This window comes from Astyanax mexicanus, chromosome 9 (assembly GCF_023375975.1).
Source record: "Astyanax mexicanus isolate ESR-SI-001 chromosome 9, AstMex3_surface, whole genome shotgun sequence".
NCBI classification, from domain to species: Eukaryota; Metazoa; Chordata; class Actinopteri; order Characiformes; family Acestrorhamphidae; genus Astyanax; species Astyanax mexicanus.
The window spans coordinates 44,551,683-44,574,984 of NC_064416.1; the positions used below are offsets into that span (position 1 = coordinate 44,551,683).

The window sequence follows — 23,302 nt, forward strand, 5'->3', positions numbered from 1 at the left end:
ATCCTTCTTTTTCTTGCTAGATGAGTATTAATATGAATATTAATATTTACTTGTGAGCTGCATTTTAAAATAAAACTCAAATATTCCATCTTAGTCATCTTTCCATTACACTGAACTTTCACTTTAACAAAACCCACATCCTGTATGAATGAAGCAAGGCTACGATCATGGAGGAGCTGAAACACTGACTGTAGATTTGATTTGATATATACAGTTCTGGAAAAAAAAGAGAGCATGTAAAAATGATGAACTGATGAATTGATTTTTGCACCAGGAGTAAAGGCATAAATTTATCCGAAAGCAGTATGTAAGACTGGTGGAGGAGAACATGCCAAGATGCATGGAAACAGGGTTATTTCACCAAATATTGATTTCTGAACCCCTAAAACTATATGAATATGAACTTGGGTTTTTTTTTTTTTTTTGCATTATTTGAGGTTTGAAAACTTTTGCTGTAAATTCCAAGATTTTTATTTGACAAAATTTTAATTGACAAAAAGTAAAGTTCTATTATCCTTTGGTATTCTTTAGTGTGGGGGTTGGGAGTGTCCAAATCCAGCACCGGGGGTACCTCCCTGAAATTATTTTTTGCAACTTGAGATGTCTGGTCACAACAATGCTTTACAGTATCACTTTAATATGAAGCGATGTCACACTCTGTATCGTTTCAGAGGTGTTGTGTTATTAAGTACTTTCTACTCCTTACATTTTAAAAATAGCCTCATTACTCCTATTTCATTTCAGCTCGTTTTCATTCCGGCTTTTCATTCTTCAATAAACCCCCATCCAGATAAATCTCTCCATCCAGATAGAGTGAGTCTGATTGTGATTGGATGTATAAACATACACCATCCCGACTCCCTATTGGTTTATACTGTGATCCATCACACCTGCACACATACAACCCCCCCCCACACACACACACACACACTCCAGCAAGAACATATCAGAGTATGTAGTCTAGTATGAAGATGATCCGTGCAGAGACTCAAGAGAACTCCAGATAAACTCCAGTCCAACAAAGCTGTAATATATTTACTTTATTCTACTAAAATACATTCACTTACAATCAGCATATATTTTGAGTTGAAACAGGGAACAGCCTAGTGCATCCCAAATTATATTATCAACATTAACATTTTAATATAACATTATAGTCATTATGACATTTAGAAAAATGTGTTTTGGGTAGGGGGGGGCGGGGTAATGCACTATAGGACTCTGTGGTGCCGCCTAAGCTTTTGTTCTTAATGGCATTTTTCCCCATTTTACATTACTTTTATTTTTTAACTATATACGTAGTTTTAAAACCAGTACTTTTACATTTTTACTTGTTGATTATTAAACTTCCATAAGTATTTTAAACACTAGTATCTTTAATTACTTCTAACTACAGAGTAAGTTGATGAAAAAAAAATGCGTTCACTACAGCCTCGGTTTGGGACGCGCCCCTCCTCCTTCGCTCCTCCGACATCCCCCGCCTGTGCTCACGTGACCGCGCGCGGGCTGACTCAGCTGACCCTCGCGCAGGCAACGCGCCGTGCGTCAGTGCGGATCCGCAGCGGAATGAGAGACACGCAGCCGGGCTTCAGCAGCGACCCCGCCGCCCGTAGATGGCTGAAGTCCCCGGAGCGCTGAGCCCCAACGGTGGAGAGAATGGTACGGCTTCTAATCTTTCGCGTGTTTCCGGTGCCCCGGCCCGGCGCCGCTGCCGGTGCCTCCGGGGGGACGTTAGCCGAGCTGCGTGGCAGGAGACCCGGCGACAATAGCGCCTCATGACAGCCTGCGGGCTCCGGGAAACGGGCTCCGGGACCCGGGCTCTCTCTACCGCCCGCCCCCTGCTTCCGTTAGCAGGTTGAGAGTTAGGTTAACTAGCGGGATGAGAATGAGCGCGGGTCCGGCCCGGGAGGGTTTGTCACGGTGTAAAAGCTCCGGCGTGTCCGCTGTGCCCGCTTCTCCGCTACCATGCTAGGTTAACCGACGCGGTTGAACTTGTGTTGGGCTCTGGATTGTAATTATTTCGTTCCACCTTAAATACCACTGTAGATGAACCGAAACCCCGTGGACGCTAGAATGTAAGTCTATGGAAGTGATTTGACATTTAAGGTGGAACGGAATAATTCGAACTTCGAAGTCAGCCAGATGTGCTGTTCTGTGTGCATGAATGCTGAGCCATGTATCTTTTAGCCTTTTTAGGGGTAAACCTGAACCTTTCTCTTAATTTCTCTCGTTTTAACCGCTTTAATGTCTTCTTCGATGCAGGTTCGCTAGTTAGTGCTTTTGTTTAGTTCGGTTGACAGCTCGTGCTGCTTGTTCAGTGATGTAAACATGCGTATGGAAGTCGGTAGTAGCTTTATCCTGAGGTTACTGTGCTGAAGATTGCTGGTTTATGAGGGCTGTGAAAGGCTGTAATTGAGAAGTGAACAATAACATTTTGAAACATGATTACATGAAGATTATAGCTATTTTTTATAAGTGTGTTATGGGGCAGTGTCTCACACACTGTGTTACTCACAGACTTTATATGCCTTTTATGTGTCTCATGTAACTCATATATTATATAGATATTTTACACGTACAATATAGATCTATTTTACACGTTTATTTCTTTTATTGTTGATGAAAAAAATCTGTTTCTTAGAAAATTAGAATATTATATAAGACCAATTGGTACTTTTGGCAGTGTGGGCAGTGTGCCAAGTCCTGCTGGAAAATGAAATGACATGTCTCTCCAAACCATCACTGATTGTGGAAACTTCACACTAGACCTCAAGCAGCTTGAACTGTGTGTCTAACCACTTTTCCTCCAGACTCTGATTTCTTGATTTTCAAAAAAAAAGTAAAATTTACTGATGATCAGTGATGGTTTGGAGAGACATGTGTCTCATCTGCTGGTGTTGATCCACTGTGTTTTATTATCAAGTCTAAAGTCTGTGCAGTTTAGTTTTCCCACAAAATCTTACAGCACTTCATGCTTTCCTCTGCTGACAACTTTTTTTTTTTTTGGAGATGAGGATTTCATTTTCCAGCAGGACTTGGCACACTGCCCACACTGACAAAAGAACAAATTGGTCTTATATAATATAACAATTTTCTGAGACATAGATTTTTTGTTTTCATTGGCTGTAAGAATAGATCACTCGGTGTGTAATACATCTATATAATATGAGTTTCACATTTTGAACTGAATTAGATTGTAACAGATGTCAATTAACGTATCCTGTGCAACAGAGGTAACTCTTGCTCTTTCTTTTTCCTGGGGAGGTCCTAATGAGGGTCAGTTTCATCATAACGTTTGATGGTCTTTGAGACTGCACTCAAATAGGCGATAATATTGTGTACGATATGATGGGGCACAGTCTTAATTAAGCTTTTCACCAGAGTATAACAGTGAGTACGTAAGTAAGTCAATGATCAAAGATGTCATGATAATTAATAGAAAAAATGAGAACAGTGTGAATTATTATTATTTATTTTTTTGCTACTAATGGTCCATATGACTCTAAAATAATATCACATAAGAGTAATTTTGCAATAAGGATATTCAAAAATGTTGCGGATATTATTGCGTACAATGCGATATGACACACCCCAATTAATACTGAACAGTCTATTATCATCTGCTGTATTTTATTATGTCATAATAACTTATCTTTATGCTTTAAAGTGTAAATGATCTGCTTGCTACAATGATTTACATTGTGTTACTTACTTCAAGTTTCAGTCTACAAAGACGGAATAACGTCTCTTAATATTAACATTCTGCTCTCTTGAAGAATTTTGCTCAGGCATGCGTGACTGTGTGTGTATATGCTGCTACTTTCTCTCTTTTCTTCACGTGTGCCAGGTTGAAGGTGTGCTGGCAGGACCCTGATCCTTCAGGACGGTGCTGTAAATCATTACACGGCCTTTAATCCTTCCACATTTCCATGACTTCTTCCGACTGTGCAGATCAGAGCATGCCGCCCACCCTCATGCTCCCTCCTGAGACTGTCCGACAGGTTATTACCCCGCAGCTCCTCATCTGGGAACTGCTAGTTGGTTAGTTTTTTTGTGTGTGAAGTCGGTAGGAGAGTGTTTGATGGTTGGATGGTGGTGTTCGTGAGCGTGGGTCAGTGGGGGGGGACAGGTGATGAGCTGTGCTCCTCTATAGTCTTCTCTTTCTGTGAACCGCGTACCTGATTTAGCTGACTGTGTGAGAGCGTGCTGAAAGACTCCATTCACCTCTCTGACAACTACAGAACTACTACACTGGGTGTGCCTGCGGGACAAAAAGAGAGAAGAGAGAAGAGAAGAGAGAGAAAGTGCAGTTTGTGATTGGATGCTGTCAGTTGTTAGCAGCAGATGTTCAGTTCTTTCAGTTTGGTAACACTTTAAACAAATGCTGGATGTTAATCTACACAGATTTCCCATCTAAAACTGTTTATTTGAGTGACTAAAGCACTTACGTTTATTTACAGTTTATATATAAGCTTATATTTCCAATATTTTAACGCGGTTAGCAGCTCTTAGCGCTAGTAAATGCCCAACACTGAGGAACCCTCAGTGTTCCCGTAAGCCAGAGCGCTATCAGTCTCACGTAGCTTGTTTTAACGCGCTAAACATGCAGACTACAGTCCTGTACACTCGTTATGCTGCATTAAGCGGCTAATGCTAATAATGCTCCAGCCTTGTTGCTGGAGAAACTTTACTGAAACTCCTGTGTAACTCTGTCCTTCAGCAGAGTGGCTTTACTGCTCCTTAATACCTGACTGTTAGAATTCATACATAAGGCGCACCAGATTAAAAGGCGCACTGTCGATTTTTGGGGAAATTAAAGGATTTTAAATGCGCCTTATACTACGAAAAATACAGTGTGTAGTATACCCATACATTTACACACATTACACACATATTTACGTCAATGCCAGTCAAAAGCTTAGACATATCTTTTCATTCAGAGTTTTTCTTTAATTCCTACATTGTAAATGAATATTAACCAGACGAAGTATGAAGTAACACATAATGAATCTTGTAGTAACTGAAAAGTGTTAAACAAACCAAAATACCTTAAGTAGCATTAAGGTGCTCTTATCTGGGGTTAATCTGTTAACTTGTGGTTTCTGAAGCTGGTAACTCATTTTTTGGAGTGGTCTTGATGAGAGCCAGTTTTATTATAACGTTTTTGATGGTCTTTGAATACTTCCAAAGTTTTTAAATTCTTTTAAGTTCTTTATTTAGTTGAGTAGTTCTTGTCATAATATGGATTAGAACATTACTTAAATAGGGCTATTCACTGTATACCAACTCTACCTCTTCTGTGTTTAACACTTTTGTTGTTTAATTAATAATATTTTTTTTTTTCATAAAGTTTGGATGACTTATATATAAAAGAAAGTGAATTAAGGTGTTTTCCAACTTTTAACTGGTACTGTACAAAAAAAAGTAAAGGCCAATTGTGCTCTCTCAGGCTCTGGTTGCTGATGGACATGATGGCAAGCAGCATGATTCGAGATTTAAACCAGTGATGCTTGTGTTGTGGTGACTATGCCTTGGTCTACTGTACCACCAGTGACTTGTATTTTTACACGGTTGTATTTTCATGTTTATAAGTGACTTTTATTTAAAAAGTTCTGTTTGTGCTGTAGAAGCTGCATAGAGTGATTGCCTCCCTTTCCCACGCTCTGTTTTCCATTACACATTAAAATTTAACAGTGGAGACAATCATTCAGAGTTTAACTTGAAGATTTCTACATTTTGTTCTTAGTTCGTGTCCATATGACACGCAAACACCTCACACTGACACTAATGGATCTCAAAAAAAAGATATCATTAAAAAGTTACATTATTTTAGTAATTCAGTTCAAAGTGTGAATGTCATCGAAAAATCACTTCGTGCTTTTAAGGAGATGCAGATTTCATTTTCCAGCAGGACTTGGAACACTGCCCACACTGCCAAAAGTACCAATTGGTCTTTATATAATATTTTAATTTTCATCGGCTGTAATCCATAATCATCAACACTGAAATAAAGTAACTTTACAGTGATATTCAAATTTTTAAGATGCACTGGTATAAGTAATATAACTTTTATGAACCTGCAGATGTGTGACTGTGTTTGATGCGTTGAGTTATAAATGAGATGTTTTAGCATACATTTTAGCATACGTTAATTAGTTATTTAACCTACTAGTGCCTTTTACTCTGTGTTTTAGAACACTGTAGCACATAGTAGGGGTACACAATAGCACAATATTGATATGCTTGCCGATATGACATTGAATAGAAACATAGACAAACGTTTAGAGATTTTTATGTCCTTAACAGTAACTCTCCAGGACTTTGATTTTGTATAAAATAACAATAGGGTAATGGAACAAATATATAAAACAATGTTACATCAAAATTCTAACACAAAACTAAAGTTCATAAAAAACAATTTCAAGAATAATATGTTGTTATTTTTTTTTTTATTGTGAACATTTTGATATAAATTTGATATTATTGCATGCAATAAACGGCACACCCACAGCACACAATTTAATATGTATATTAATATACAGTTCAGCACTTTTACTTTGTTACATATACTAAACATATAACATTATAGTTTATACACACAGATTGTAGCATGTTTTTCCACACTAACACACAGTTTGTCATGTTTTAACATGCAGTACACTTTAGCACTTGCGTTGCTTCAAGAACATGCTATAGCACATGCTTTACTATTAAGTTTAATAAACGATTCAGCGCTTAAAAGCATATGCTTTTGTTTAAGTGTACACAAGCACACACTCATTTATATGAGAAGTATTTATATGCTTTAATAAACAGATTACAATACACTATACCAGAAACATAAATTCAAACATTACATTAATGTTAACTGAAGCTTTAGTGCACTAACATATCAGCTCAGAGGGAGTAGCACATGTTTCAGCACACTCTAGTGCTATTAATACAGCCATCAGCACATATGTTAATATGCTTGGTGTGAATTTGTGTGTGCACTGTTGCATGCTTTCTCAGATGTAGCACACGGTTTAGCATACATGCTCCAGTTACTTTAGTAAAAAAACGCTTTAGCACGGAACTTAGCACATCATTAACACACTGTAACACATTATGGCAGCGTTAGCGCTCCGGCTAGCACACACTTTAGCTCATGACCGTTGTAATTGTGTTTTGTGGTCCAGAGGACTGAATCCTGCGTGTTCTGACTAGCATCATATGCCCAAAACATCTCAGCTTTAATTATGTTGACATTACTCTGACTTCCTGTTCAATATGGCATTGTGTACAAATGATGGCCTTTAACTTTAAAAGCCTTTGGGGGTTTTAGTTTAAGTGATCTAATGAAGTAGCCCGCCTACAGCATCCACACCACACAGTCAGCACTGCAGAGATTCAGCTAAAATGGCTTATTTTGATGTGTCTGTTATCAGCATCTGTTAAGTGCATTGAGGCTAAAAGCTTAATAAGCAGATCTATAATTTCTGTACTTGCTTTTTTATAAGGGCTCTTTATTTGTATAACCATTTCCGTGTTCAGAGGTGGGAAGGGATGCGTTACTAGTCAATGGGAAAAGTGAATTTCTTTTATAATTGATATTAATTAGTAAAAGTGATTGCACAGCCGAAGCAGTTCAGAACTAGGTAACTAGTTTTGGTAAGCAGTTGTAATGTGGTTGCTGGGACGTTAACAGGTGGTTGCTAAGGCATTTCAGGCAAGATATATTATTAATGAGTTGTTGCTAAGAAGTTAATCTTTGTTTACACTTTTTTTCCAATTCATTGCTGTTTTAAAGTTTGTATTCTGTGAAAGATTTGTTCATTTATTTCCGAGGAAAAACATAATTTATTTCCAAACTTTGCACACATATGTAATCTTATTATATTAAGTTGAATACTGTGCATTACAGAATAACCTAGGTGTTCTAAAAAAAAAGCTAAAGTATGTTCTAATTTGTTAAATTCGAATGTAAAATAGATATGTCTGAGTGCTTTCTGGGAGCAGTCTGTACTTTAAGTGCATTCATGCTGGGTGGTGTATGAAGACAGAAGGTATTCTGCCATATGAGTGTAGTCTGGTGTAGTCTGAGTATTGTGAGTGTAGTCTGAGCAGAGTATTGTGAGTTCGGCCTGAAGGGAGTATTGTGGGTTCGGCCTGAGGGGAATATTGTGGGTTTAGTCTGAGACTGTGAAGGGAATACTCTGAGCTTAGTCTGTGCAGAGTATTGTGAGTTCGGCCCAAGGGGAGTATTGGGAGTTCAGTCTGAGACTGTGAAGGGAACACTCTGAGCATAGTCTGAGCAGAGTATTGTGGGTTTGGCCTGAAGGGAGTATTGTGGGTTTAGTCTGAGACTGTGAAGGGAATACTCTGGGCTTAGTCTGTGCAGAGTATTGTAAGTTCAGCCCGAGGGTAGTATTGTAAGTTCGGCCTAAGAAGATTATTGTGGGTTCGACCTGAGGGGAGTATTGTGGGTTCGGCCTGAGGGGATTATTGTGGGTTCGGCCTGAGGGGAGTATTGTGGGTTCGACCTGAGGGGAGTATTGTGGGTTCGACCTGAGGGGAGTATTGTGGGTTCGACCTGAGGGGAGTATTGTGGGTTCGGCCTGAGGGGAGTATTGTGGGTTCGGCCTGAGGGGAGTATTGTGGGTTCGGCCTGAGGGGAGTATTGTGGGTTCGGCCTGAGGGGAGTATTGTGGGTTCAGTCTGAGGAGAGTATTGTGGGTTCGACCTGAGGGGAGCATTGTGGGTTCGACCTGAGGGGAGTATTGTGGGTTCGGCCTACGACTGTAAAGGGAATACTCTGAGCGTAGTCTGAGCAGAGTATTGTAAGTTTGGCCTGAGGGGGGTATTGTAGGTTCGGCCTGAGGGGAGTATTGTGGGTTCGGTCTGAGGGGAGTATTGTGGGTTCGGTCTGAGACTATAAAGGGAATACTCCGAGTATAGTCTGAGCACTGAGTACTGAGTCTTTGTGCAGTAACGCTATATGAAAAAAGATGGTAGTCCTCTGTAAACAAACCGGGATGAAGCTCCATGAGCTCCACCGGCAGCAGTGTGATGATCTCATGGCTGAAAACCTGCTTTATTGGCATTAAAGTGGGATTTCAGTGCAGCAATAAACACTGCTTTGTGATGAAAGGGTTTACTCACTGAGCCCTGTAGAACCCCTCATTACTGCCGGGCAGCCGTTTAAAGGGATGCTGTGGCTGCAGGTCAGTGGAGGGATTACGCCACCAGACGCCTCGAGAGTCTGTGTAGTTTAACGGTTCAGGTTTTAAAACCTTTACATTGTAGTGTAGCACATGTAAGTATTTTGATACACGCTTCAGTACGCTTATACAGCATTAGCATTATACATTTTAAATTTAATATGCAGGGTTTAGCACTAAGACTGGCACACAGTTTAATACATAGTATAGCACAAAGTTTAGCATAGCATCTAGCACACATATAGTATTAATACACAGTTGATGACAAGTATGATTATTTCACTTTATTAAGAACTTGGTTAAACTTGAGTGTTAAACTGTGCAATAAAGTGAATGACTGTACTTAACCACCAAACTGTGTATTAATACTATATGTGTATTATATAGTATTAATACACAGTTATATGTGTATACGGTATTACTATTGTACTGCCTAACCCTAGGTGTTTGTTTCCATTACTTGTTAGCTCTCAGCACTAAAACTGTGCAGGTCTCTCTCTCTCTGGGTTGCCTGTTATGGGGGACGGTGGGAAAGATTTTTCCTCACACAGTAACTTAAGAGTGTCACATGCCTCAGCTTATTCTAATGCCCATACGGGTGAGAGAGGGAGGAATGGACACAGTAGAGGTCAGTGTGTGATTTTGAGAATGAGACTGCAGGTGATGTATGCTAGAAGTGTGTGTGTGTGTGTGTGTGTGTGTGTTGTAATCCACCCCTCTGCGGCTGAGATCTGTGTTGTAGTGTAGCGGGGGGTTATGGGGGTTATGTTATCCTGTAATACTGTATCGAGACACTCCTGCCAGCTGGTTCAGATCCAGCAGTGTGGAATCTCTCCCCAACTCCAATTCACAAAACTCAGGAATCTACAGTACTGGAGTTTTAGTAATATAGATAGGGCTGCAGCTATCGATTATTTTTGTAATTAAGTATGCTATAGAGGTGGGTGATATGGCCCTAAAATAATATCACGATATTTCATGGTATTTTTGCAATAACGATATTATTGCCGATATGACAAAACGATCAATTAAAACAAATATTTCAAGATTAAACTGCAACAAAATAAAAACAAATTTAATATCGCATACAATATATGGCACACCCCTAACTGCAATATAAAAAAAATACAAGAATTGTATCAGATTTGTAACAGAAGTCAATGATCCAGAATGTGATGATACTAATAATAATGCACTCCAAATATCTCCATATATATCCAGAACTGAAGTAAAATAAATGATACTGAACAGATTTACTCTGTCTGTAGTAAAAGATATAATGGGAAATGAGAACAGTGTGATTTTTCCTTTTGCTAAAAACAGTAAAAAAAAAATTGTGCCCTGATGTGATAATTAGAGGTAGGATAAAAAATTCAAAAATATTTAAAAAAGTTGGCAATATTATCGCATACAATATGATATAGCACACCTCTAGTACGCTGCTAAAAACTTATTTGCTTGGTTAAAGAGCAATTACACATACACAAGAGACATTTTACTTAATAATAAATTACCAATTAGATAAGTTATAATTTTAAGATGCAGCATTAAAGACATGCTGCTGTGGTAGGTAAAGACCGGGTTGCACTGAATACATGTCACTGTGTTGTTCTTGCTGTCAATCCTAAAATGCTTTTTTTTTCTCTTAAATTGTATCTCTTTTCCCTCGCCGCTTCCATATTCCCGCTTCTCAACTAAAAACCTCCGCCTTTTCCTCCTTCTTACTGTTCGTGGGTGTGCCACATTAAAAGTAGCCAGCGCGAAATACAGGGGTCTGATGAGTTTTTTTAATTAATTCCTTGAGACACAAAAAAGTACCCCATCATTTTTTGTAATTGAGTAACTCTATTTACTCAAGTAATCGCTTCACCCCTAAATGTAGGTAGTGATACAGACAAATCACTGAGACTGAACACCGGGGATGTCCTGATTCGACTGTCTGTCCCTCTAACTAGGCTACAACATAGTATTGTGTTTTAGGCTGAAGTTAATTTGGGTTTTCAATTATTCTGATTAAATTTTCTAAAGAACAATTTAGTATTAGTATTAGTAAAGTATTTTTATATGTTTGTCTCTCTTCCTGTCTCCTTTTTTAATGTGACTAGTGAATAAACTTTCACTTCATTTTGACTCAAACCACATTTGAGATTTGTTAATTAATCTGTAATCTAAGTGCATAAAGGGTTTATAAACATCATACAGATAAGAGTTTGCCACAAATAACACAGAAGTGTTAGTTTTTAGATTTAAATGTATGTATTTATACAAAATTTAAAGATAACAACATAAAATATAACAGACATTGCAGATTTAAAACAAATGATATATTTAGGTACTTTATCAATAATTTTGGCAAAATGTTATTAATATTTATCGATCTGATTATGTGTAATTGTCTGTGCCGCTTTTTTCCCCCATTTCACTAAAAGGTTATTTTTTTGTCTTGCTTTTAAAAAAACTCCACTTTAATGATATGAATTGAATTACTTAAATCTTAATATTATTAGAACTTTATTTAGGATATTTATGTTGTTAGAACTGTTAAATAATCTGTAACATAATTGTATATACATGTATAATCATAATTGTGTCAGTAATGAGTTTTAAATCACTTCTGTTCCGGAGCTCCAGTTGGTTCTGAGTTCTGAGTGGAAATATGTAATCTATTACAGCTTCTGTCCTGCTGCTGCTTGTTACAGGTTAAATATGTCTAAAGAAATGTAATGGTGAACGTTTAACATACTTTAATCTTACAACACTGGTGTGCACCTCTGTTTGCGTGTGTGTGTACCGCTGTGAATCTCAGTGCTTGTGTGCACCTCTGAGCGTGAGTGTCTCTGTGCGTGAGTGTCTCTTTCTGTGTCTGTGTCTCTGTGTGTGTGTGTGTGTGTGTGTGTGTGTGTGTGTGTGTGTGTGTGTGTGTGTGTGTGTGTGTGTGTGTGTGTGTGTGTGTGTGTGTGTGTGTGTGTGTGTGTGTGTGTGTGTGTGTGTGTGTGTGTGTGTGTGTGTTTGTGTGTTTGTGTGTTTGTGTGTGTGTTTGTGTGTTTGTGTGTTTGTGTGTTTGTGTGTTTGTGTGTTTGTGTGTTTGTGTGTGTGTGTGTGTGTGTGTGTGTGTGTGTGTGTGTGTGTGTGTGTGTGTGTGTGTGTGTGTGTGTGCCTCTGAGCATCTCTGTGCATGTGTGCATCTGTGCACGGCTGTACATATCTGTGCGTGTGTATGTGTTTGTGTGTGAATGTGTATCTGTGAACCCGTGTGAACCTCTGTGAGACTCTGTGCGCCTCTGTGCGTGTATGTCTTTGTCTCTGTGTGGTACATCATGAATATTAATATTCTTAGAATGATATATTGGCTATTAATGTTATTAGATCTAAATTACGAATATTAATGTTATTAGAACTTCCACTTAATATAAAATGTATTTAGTTGTAGTTCTGTAAGTGTGTGAAGACTTATCCCATTGTCTGCCACCATACTGGCTGTACATTATTAAAATCAATTAAATTAAAATTAATTCCAGTAAAAGAAGAGAAACGGTCTGTTATTAGTAAGTGTGTGTGACTGAGTAAAGCAGAATAGTTTATATAAGTGTTGTATACAGCAGTAGCAGATTCTGGGTGGGTATCAGGAGATACGGATGTTGGGGAAATTACTGGAGGCTAGTGGAAGTGAGGTAAAGAACCTCAGAGCCAGGCTGAGTTCCTGTAGGTTACAGCATCACGATTACTCAACAGCTCTGAGTGAAGAACAGTTGATTGATTACACTTTCTGGCACAAAGCTTCACAAACCTTCACACTTCACACAGTTCATAAACAAAAAAAAAAATATTAAAAAGCCCAGCCGTCTGATTGTATTTGTGTCCATAGCCTCAGTCCGTCCCACTCTCTGTCTGCTTTATTGTGATGGGATGTGTTGTGTTGATGACTGACAGTAGTTTAAAGGAGGCGGTGGGATGAGAGCCAGATCCTCTGTACAGTTTATTACAACAAGGTTTGTGGCAAGAAAACAGACTTAAGTGTGAGTGCTGGTTTTTAGTGTTCATTCAGTCAAGTATACCAGCTCTACCTCTTCACAACTTTACAACTGATGCTCTCAAACACATTATCATGCAAGAAACTCAAGTAGTTAACTCTTGACGAGTTCAGCACAGCTGTTAACTGAAAGCCATTCCAAGTTATTTTACCTCATTAAACTGACTAAGCAAATACAGCCAAGATGTATAAAGCTGTAATCTAAGCAAGACGTTCTATTTTGAAGGATCTAAAATATAAAACACTTTTTAGATGACTAATATCAGTCTACAATGTAGAAAAATGTATCCCCCCCCCTCCCTCACACACACACACATATTATAATAATAAAAATATTTAAAAATTGCAATAAACGTTTTCGCAATAAATTCTGGGGTAATTTATTGACAGGTCTAGCACTCAATCTGATTCATTAGGCTTTTATGTTATTTATTGAATTTAAAATATTTACCGTATTTTTCTGACCAGCACGTAAAATCCTTTCATTTTCCCAAAAGTCATTAGTGAGTCTTATAATCCGGTGCAACATATGTATGAATTCTCTCAGTTAGGTAAAGCCGCAGTAAAGCCACTCCGCTAAAGTGCAGCGCTATAAAGAAGTTTAATATGGGAGAATTAGCATTAGCCGCTAACTGCAGCACTTGCTCTTTTGCCGTTCAGGTGAGTATATTGGACTGTAGTCTGTGTGTTTACTGTGTTAAAACAAACTATATGGCACGAAACGCTATCTGACAGCACTATGGCTTACCTCAACACTCAGGGTTCCTCAGACTAGCGCTGATAACCTGGACTGGCTAAGCGCTTGCTAACTGTGGCTAGTGCTCATCCTTCAACAAAATATGGGAAATCTAAGCTAACTGTAAATAAACAGAAGGGCTTGACTCTCCCAAATAAAAGGTTTCAGGAGAGGAATGTGTGTAGATTAACATTCAGCGCTAGTTTTAATTAGTGCTACTTGGAATTAGAGTTTTGTTTACTAAGGCATTCTCACTAGCGTCGCTTAATGCGCCTTATAATCCGGTGCATCCTATGAATGAAAATAGACCAGAAAATAGACGTTCATTGATAGTGCACCTTATAGCATGAAAAATACGGCCTAAATATTTGAAAAACAATAAAATATGAATGCACTAAAATATCAGAATTTATAGAAAATGTTTCAGTAATGTTATATATTGTGTTTTTTAAGCACATTTTTAATATTTTATTATCACTCACAACCCACAGAAGGCTCACACTGAGCTGGCGGCTGCATGCTTATGTTCTGAACTTCATAACTGAGAACCAGCATGAACTACACACAGCACACAGAGTATAAATCAAACAGCAGAAGCTACCCACTCTAACCAGCACACTGCCATCAACCTATTCTCAACAATCAGTGATTTCTTCAGCTCTGAAAAACAATGTTGGGTCTAAACATGTACTGTACCACAACATGTACTGTGGAGAAACCGCCCACGACTCTGTAGATAAACCGCCTACAACGCTGTGAAGGCCGGCCGTAAGCATCAGGGGTTAAACCTGGCTGAGTCAGCTAGACCGCTTTTATAGACCTGCATGGAGCCTGGAGATACCTGCTGCCTATCTGAGCTTCATAAGTGAAGACCAGAGTAAAATATAGACCTGATACATGAACATATCCTGGCAAACAGCAGAGCTTACACTATGTAACCAGCACCAGTGTCGTTAGTATCAACATGTAATCCAGTTTAGCGTTCACAGTCTAGTTGTTAACACTCTGGCTAATCTGCTTTTGTAGGCTTCAGGAGTCTTCAGGCCAGGCCGGCTCAGTTGGGTTAAAAGCAGCGATGCTAACAAAAACAGTGCATTAAAAAAAACAGTGCAAAAAAAAAAAAAGGCTCTAAAACGGCAATGCTAACTTTTTTTCTGAGCTAAAAAAAAGCACTTTAAATTAAACTTTGTACGAATGGTGCAACTTGCATTGTCTTATCTTCAGCTGGATTACTTGCTGATAGTTGATGACGGGCTGAAGTCTCTGTGCGTGTTTTCACAGGTTCAAGTGTTTATTTCCTTATTTTTTTGGACGAGTACTTTCGGTTGCTGAATATTTGGGGCGTCCCTACCATAAAATATATCATAAAATGTACCATACGCTTTGCAGTTTTCCAGCATGTAAATTTTAATGAATAATAAAAAAAGACTAACCAGTACCAAAACAATTTGCAGACTGTATGACTGTATGGATGTAGTAGAAAAGGTGTTTCAAGTTAGTTTGTCAGAGGACTCCTAATTTTTTAGTTGAGCTGTAGGGGTGTGACGAGACACTCATCTCAGTAGACGAGACACAACATTGGGTTCACAAGAATGAGACGAGAGTTTAACAATATGTATTGTTATATATTTCAACGTTGAAATATATGATTAAAAATATTTTATTTAATCATTTATAAGTAATCAGCAAATTTTACTCTGATTATGAATTCAGTAAAATACAGAATAGTATTTAAGTACAGCAGCTGGTTTTACCATAAACCCAACAACTTCTCTCCTGTATGATCTCGCATTCTTTTCAGACCTTACAACTATTGTCAGAATCCCCGCACGGGAAGGGTCCTGCATTTAATTGGCAATTGGACCCCCTTTGGAGGTTCTATACAGACCACAAAGCTCAGCAGCCACGCAATTAACGTAACATGTTAGTCAGCAGATATGGAGACACATTTAACACCTGAAGAGAAATATTTTACCCTTTTATTCTTGTTGCACATGATCTAATCGCACTCTTACTATTTTGTATTGTACAATGTTACTATGGTGAACTGACTCTCATGCACACACCTGCCCAGCACGTGTCAACAGTGAATATAACTGCAGTGGAGCAGTGATAGATCTGTTGCTGTGGGCAGTATAATTGTGTGATTATCAGTTTGTGGCACAGTTTCAGCAGCTCATTTATATTTATGTGTGTTTTATCAGACCCGGCTTCTGTCAGTATTATTATCAGCTTTGGCCTGATTCCTGTTTTCCTTTTACTCTGAACTGGACTTCACCCTTCAGACCAGAAACCAGTCAGCTGTGAGGTTCCTCTGAATGGCCCTCATCAAACTTTTATTATGAAGGGGTGACGTTTCCTGTTTGCTAAATAGGGCTGTGATTGGCCAAGAACCTAGCACTGGAATACATAGCAGAATACGAAAGTTATGATTCAATATAATATGATATATTTGTTTGATTTAATTTACCATGAGAAAAAGTCTCATAGTCTAAAGATGTCGACATATGCATTAGAGCTGGGTGATTATGGCCCTGGAATAAAATCACAATATTTCAGTGTATTTTTGCAATAATGATATTCTTAGTGATATGAAAAACTGACATTTTGTTTTTATTTCAAAAATATGATACGGCAACAAAATAAAGAATAATGGTTAATTTATTGAAAGTAATTGAATTTTGTCATGTTTAATTTGGGTAAAAAACTTCACATTAAAGTTTCCAGATTAACTGCATGTGTTAATTCCTTAATGTTGACAGCCCTAAAGAAAATCTAATTTTGTCTATTTTGTAAACAGAATTAAGTAATGGAACAGCAAGAATCTACCACAAAACTAAAGTGCAAACTTTTTTGTGTATGTAAATGGCAAACAAAGAATTAAAAGTGAATACATTAAATATCAAAACAAATATAAAATTGACTGCTTTCAAGAATGTAGTTTTTTTATTGTTTCAGAGTTTTTGGTGATACAATATGACACATCCCTACTAGTCGTATTTTTGTCATTCCTAAATAAAGTGATTTTTTTTCCTGCTGTAAAAAGGCTACTGCTCAATGGATAAGTAGAAATAAGGCAGAATAAAGCTTTTTTAGAGTGTCACTAATGCAAGGGCGTAGGAGCGGGTTTGATATTGGTAATTAACTTCTGTTAATTACCAATTTCACTTCTGTTTATTATTAGTTACATCCAATGAAAGGTCACTTTACAACCTAAACATGTTATTCCACATTACATTTAATGTTATTAGAAAAATTATGCGTGCAATGCCTGAATTATATTCATTTATGACAAAAACTGATGAGGTATCACCTAATGTTTAAAATAATATAAACAGATGTCATTATTATTATTATTATTATTATTATTATTATTATTATTATTATTATATATCGGCATGTCAATTTTGTTATATATTTGTATATTTACATTTATGCCAATCCAAAACCAGCGAGGTGATTGGCTGTTTCTTCTGAGAGGCGGAACTTTCTCCCTGAACCGGCTCCATGATTGGCGCTAAGAGATTTCACATTTACACAGCGTTCTGTCTCCTCATTAATAACACAGCTGAGCTGAGCAAAACTATTTGCTCCTGGCAACGCCCCTGTTCTGCAGTATCATTTTTTGGGGGTGAAAATTCACCTGTTTCTGATATTGGGTGGGACATGTCCCCCACCCATCCCCCCGGTTCCTACGCCAATGTCTAATGTACATAATGTATCGCCAGCCATTCAGCCTACCGCATTGTAACTTTGTTTCAGCACAGAGCATTTTAGCCACACCCAGTCAGCCTACAGTTGTTCAGCCCCACCCATTATAAGTGTGTGATGTTCCTTACTTATTTTAACATATTTCTTTGCCTTTTTTACTTTTAAGATACAATTAAATATCAACTACTCATTTACTATGAGCCACTAAGATGTTGCTAATGCTAAACTGATTCCAAGTATAGGAAACATTTATTGCACTCTCATTGGCAAGTCACTGAAAGTTACAGCCTGGGTACAACACTTTTTCACACCACTGGACTGGGATTTCCCAACAGTCCAGATATTCAGCTTGCTAGTGAGCCTTTGAAGCATCTTCTGAGCTTTTAGTTCATATCTTTGAACAGTTCCTTATGGTAGATCAAGCTCCAGCGCCAAGGAAACGCTGATTTGCCTCTGATTTGATCTGGGCCTTTTGCAATTGATCTCGAAAACCTTAAATTTAGTGTGAATGTGCTTCCTAATGCTAATTTCACACGAACTGTCCTCTAAACAGTTAAATCCTATTTCTCTTTAGTGCCCCTACCCCTTGTTTTTGAGTGTAACTCTGTTAAAAAGGAAAAGGGGTGAAATCCTTCCCTTACGAATTGAGACAATTGGGAACCAGTGGTACATCACAATAAATAAATAACACTGCTTCATTACCAGGCTACTAGCAGTGGTCCGTAGACGACCTTGTCAAGCAGTGAAGCACTAAGTCGTATGTCTTCAAAAACATTTTAATTCTGTTCCACCTTAAATACTACAGCTTCTGTCATCTGTTGCATCATTTAAGGTGGAAGAGAAAACTTAACAAGCTATTAAGACAGACAAATAGTGAAGAAATGGCCATAAAACAGTAAAAGTACACATTAAACTATGGTATAATAGTGGTTATCATCATTTTTAACGAGAAAATACTAAAATCTGTGGATTTCTTTGGTTGCTTGTGTCTCCATCTCACCAGTGATTCTTATAGCCCTCTGTAAAATCTCTGTTTAAAGGGTCATGTAGCCCTAACACTTCCCCTACCCCTCCAGCCTAACAAGATTAGGGACACCCTACCCCTTAGGCGTGCACACACAAAACAGAGGGGTAAGTGGTAGGGCCAAGGGGTGAAATAGGATTGGGCCATAGTGCACACAGCCTTTGTCTCAGAAACACACATGCTCCCTAAAAAGGCTGCCTACTTTGTCAGTCCTGAACAGAACACACCGTCAGTATTAACTACTAAAGTAAACAGATTAGGGCCACTTTAGCTGCAGTTTGTGCTCAAACTGTTACAGTGCAAAGTGGAGATGATCACCCACCATGATCCTTGTTTTGTGTATACAGTGTGTGTGTGTGTGTGTGTGTGTGTATTGTGTGTGTAAAGGAAAAAGAGATCTTATCAGTGGCCTAATAAAAGAGGAGTCAGGATAAATGAGGCTGTTTCTGTGAGGCTGTGTGGGAACTGTGTGTGTGTGTGTAGTTATGTCTTAAAGGCAGTACAGCAGTGTTTAGAGTGATCAGCACTGTGTTCAACTGTCTGTTACTGCAGGGCTCTAGAATAACATTTTAACTAACTTTTTTTTCTTGTGTTTAACACAGCAGTTTTACAGGTTGACTTTTTTTTTCGTGCACTGTCCTTCAAGGCAATATTGACTAACAATCGGGTCAGCATAAATGTTTTTATTTGAAGCACAATTCGAGAAGAATTCAAGCGTAAAGCTCTCAAAATAAATGAAATAAAAATAAAATGTAAAAAAGTGCAATTGTTTTAAGGGCTTTAAACGAATCTAATAGCTCAATACCCAAGACCAATTATATACAGTTTGGTGCACCTTTATTTAAAGAATTTGGAATTTTTAGGAAGTCACACATGTCAGTGGTTACTCGGATACGTTTTAAGGAGTAACTACACTCTACGACATTTTTACATTAATAGTTGAAGTGTGTTGCACTGCAGTAGTAATCTAAACCAGCCCTGCTTAAAACGCTTAAAATTAGATACAATTATTAAGAGAATTTTGATATTTTGTGATAAGGTAGGCTTCTCACACCCATCACCAGTACATGAGACATATTTATATTACATATACAAAGACTCTTAAACACTTATGATTAGGGGTGGGCGATATGGCCCTAAAATAATATCACGATATTTCATGGTATTATCGCGATAACGATACTCTTGACGATATTTAAAAAATGATTTCAAGAATACACTACTGCACCAAAATGAATATTAAATGTTCTTATTGCATATGATATGATATGGCACACCCCTAACTGAGATATTAAAAAATACAATAAATCAGATTTGTAACAGAAGTCAATGATCCAGAATGCCATGGCACTAATAATGCTCTCTACATATCTCTATATATCCAGTATTAAATAAAAAAATAAATGATACTGGACAGAATCTGTTTCTAGTAGATATATAATGGGAAATGAGAACAGTGGGAATTTTTCTTTTGCTAAAAACAGCAAAAAAGTAGTACCCTGATGTGATAATTAGGGGTGGGTGATATGGCACGATATTTCAGGGTAAAATATCATTCACGATATTAAAAACTTTTGGCGATATTATCGTGTACGATATGATATGGCACACCCCTACTTATGATACTTACATGTGTCCCTTTGGGAGTGGCAGCGCGCGGGCCACCCAGCTTTGTAGCCTTGAGTGGGCTTGGGGAAATCTCTGGTGCAGGGGGGTTTCAGGTGACCTGTAAAAAAAGAAGAAAAGAAATGTTAGCATATTGCATTGTCTCTTGTTTTTATATACTTACCTTTTCAGTCCTAGGAGTATAATCTCTAAATAACCAGTTATGTAAATAGTTAATTGCGTTATATGTTGCTTTTTGTTTTGGTCGGGTTTACCCAGGGGTATATCCCTTTGGTTTAGTCTGGGGAGTCTAAAGGGGTATATAAGGGGGAAAATGGGACATTTGGGGGTTGGCCCCGGGGACGTGAGAGGCTGGATGAATTTCTACTCTGATTTACTCTGTTTACCGAGCTGATGAGCTCGAGGGACTCGTATGTCTTATTGTTCTGTCTTGCTAGTGGTAGATCTAGACACTTCTTCCAGTCAACCCTGAGCAAAAAAGTGTTAATATGTCAGGGTACTGCTTATTATTTTTGTAAAGAAAATAAAACTAAACCCATTGAGATCTCACTTCTGTTGCAGAACTCCATCATTCCCACCACAGCCTACTATTCAAATGAGGTTCCTCCAAACCACACAAGTCACACTATCACATATTTGACCATATTTTGATCAAAACTGTACTTAGTAAAGTCAAAATAAAATAAAATTGTTTTTCTGTATTGTTCTGATGACTTTTATTATGACACAAAGTGGATAGTGGATTAGCTGCAATGGCTAACGGCTAACTGTGTTTCCTAGCTGTATTAATCAGTGTTTTTTAATAACAGATTGATTTTTTTAGTGCTGGTTAGAGTGGGTTGGATCTGTTGTTTGATATTTATTGTGGATTATGACTTTAGTTTACTTGAGATAGTTATTTATTACATTTACAACGCTGGATTACAGCTGACGACTCAGTGCTAGCTAGGCTAACAGACTGCTGGTGTTAATGGGGATGGCTAATGTCTAAATAGTGATGCTAACTGTATTTCTGAACTAAATTAATCACTGTTTTTAACAGCAGATGGGTGTGTTTCTGCTGGTTAGTTTATAGAGCCTTTGGTTGTATAGGATATGTGGATTATTACTATAGTTTACTCCAGTCTGTATTTAATACCTTTACATTACCAGAATGCAGCTGTCGGTCCAATGCTAGCTAGGCTAACAGGCTGCTGGTGTTAATGGAGATGGCTAACGGCTAACTGGCCATGCTAACTGTATTTCCAAGCTAAATTAATCACTGTTTTCTTAATTAATTATGTTGAAAATACGAACTGGTCGGATTCTGAGTGATGTTAAAATATAATTATATCACAGTGGGGTTCCGCCCTTAACTCGCTTTAATTGGTTAAGACCAGAATATGCAGCTTGAACCACACGAGACGGCTGGTCACGCTGGTGCGACTGGAAAAAAAATAAAGGTTGTACTATTAAGAAATTTGGTTGCACGCTGTACTGTCTTGTGTAAAAGTTTGTGCATCTCTGGGCGATCTCATCTTCTCATTTTCTACTGAGCTTTTTAAGAAACATTTTCATGATGTTTGAATGAGCGAGACATGTTTAGAATGATGGTAATTAACATTGCAACACTAAAGAAGCATAGAACTATTATTTAATAAAAATATTTATGAAAAATAGATCTCCGAAAGGTTAAAACATTAACATACGGAACCATGATCACAGGCTTAAATTTCGGTAATTTATGCTACAAGAACGACTTTCCTCTAATCTAATATAATTTAACATGGTTTAATAATATAGAATACTTTTTAAACAAATAAGCTTTTTTATATTGAGTGCAAAAACACAAAAAACGGTAATAATGCTATGCACTGCACAATCATTAAACCCAAATAGACCAAGAAGAGTAAAATTGTTTACTGTGACTTTCCTTTGCTTTAATGTAGTTAACAAGGTTTAAGAGTATAAAACACTTTGTATCTTTCTATTTAAGCATATAGCCTAAGTGTGAAACACACTGCTCAGTTTCAGAGCTGCGTGATTGTAATATTTTAACTTGTGCAACATTGTCACAAAGCCTATGTTACAGAAAGTGGCGGGAAATCTAAACTCTATAATATAGAAAGATGCATCAGCAGTGGCAGATTCTGCAGAGTATATTGTGCAACCCTATATACCACCACCACCACCACCACCACATTTCTCAACTGTTTGACCAATTGTCAGTGAGAAAACGCATGCAGCAGTCAATTAGAGCACAAGACAGAACCCCTAGGGAGGCAGACATGAGCAACCAAAACAATAACACACATGGTGTGAGTAGGACATTTTTGTAGAACTGCTGAAAGTGACAGTCAGTCCAGTCACCAATAATGGCAGCAGGGTTAAATAAAATTGTTAATACTGGCTGAGGCTGCTCTCCTCCACTGTGGTCAAGTTTGCATCTGAGATCCAGTAGAACTAAAAAGAGATCCAGTACCTTCAGCATGTTCAGATGCAGGAACACTAGCATTATCAATAGACAAGCTAATAGATCTGGAAAGTACATTCACCTACAGACTTGCAGCCAGTTGGATTAATTTTTACCTTACATTTTACCTTTAAATTACAGCTTTAATGTCTTGTTGATACTCCTCTGACTGTAACAGGGCAAACAGTGTCCCTGTCATTGCCACTGTGGGAACAACCTGCTGCTAAATTCAGTACACCGCTTATGAGTGCTAGCCAGCCGCAGTTAGCAGTGCTACCAAGACGCAGTTAGCAGTGCTACCCAGCCACATTTAGCAGTGCTACCCAGCCACATTTAGCAGTGCTACCCAGCCACATTTAGCAGTGCTACCCAGCCACATTTAGCAGTGCTACCCAGCCGCGGTTAGCAGTGCTACCCAGCAGCAGTTAGCAGTGCTATCCTGCAGCAGTTAGCAGTGCTATCCTGCAGCAGTTAGGAGTGCTACCCAGCCGCATTTAGCAGTGCTATCCAGCCGCATTTAGCA

The 23,302-nt window shown here is 38.1% G+C and overlaps 1 protein-coding gene across 1 annotated transcript in view; it reads left to right on the forward strand.

The window, feature by feature from the left end:
- The first annotated feature begins 1,512 nt into the window (after positions 1-1,512).
- The window catches only part of trpm7 (transient receptor potential cation channel, subfamily M, member 7), a 94,930-nt gene continuing 73,140 nt past the window's right edge, over positions 1,513-23,302 (forward strand). The window contains exon 1 of the mRNA XM_049483356.1: positions 1,513-1,659. Coding sequence (XP_049339313.1) covers positions 1,657-1,659 — 3 coding nt within the window. The 5' untranslated portion in view covers positions 1,513-1,656. The remainder of the gene's footprint in view (positions 1,660-23,302) is intronic.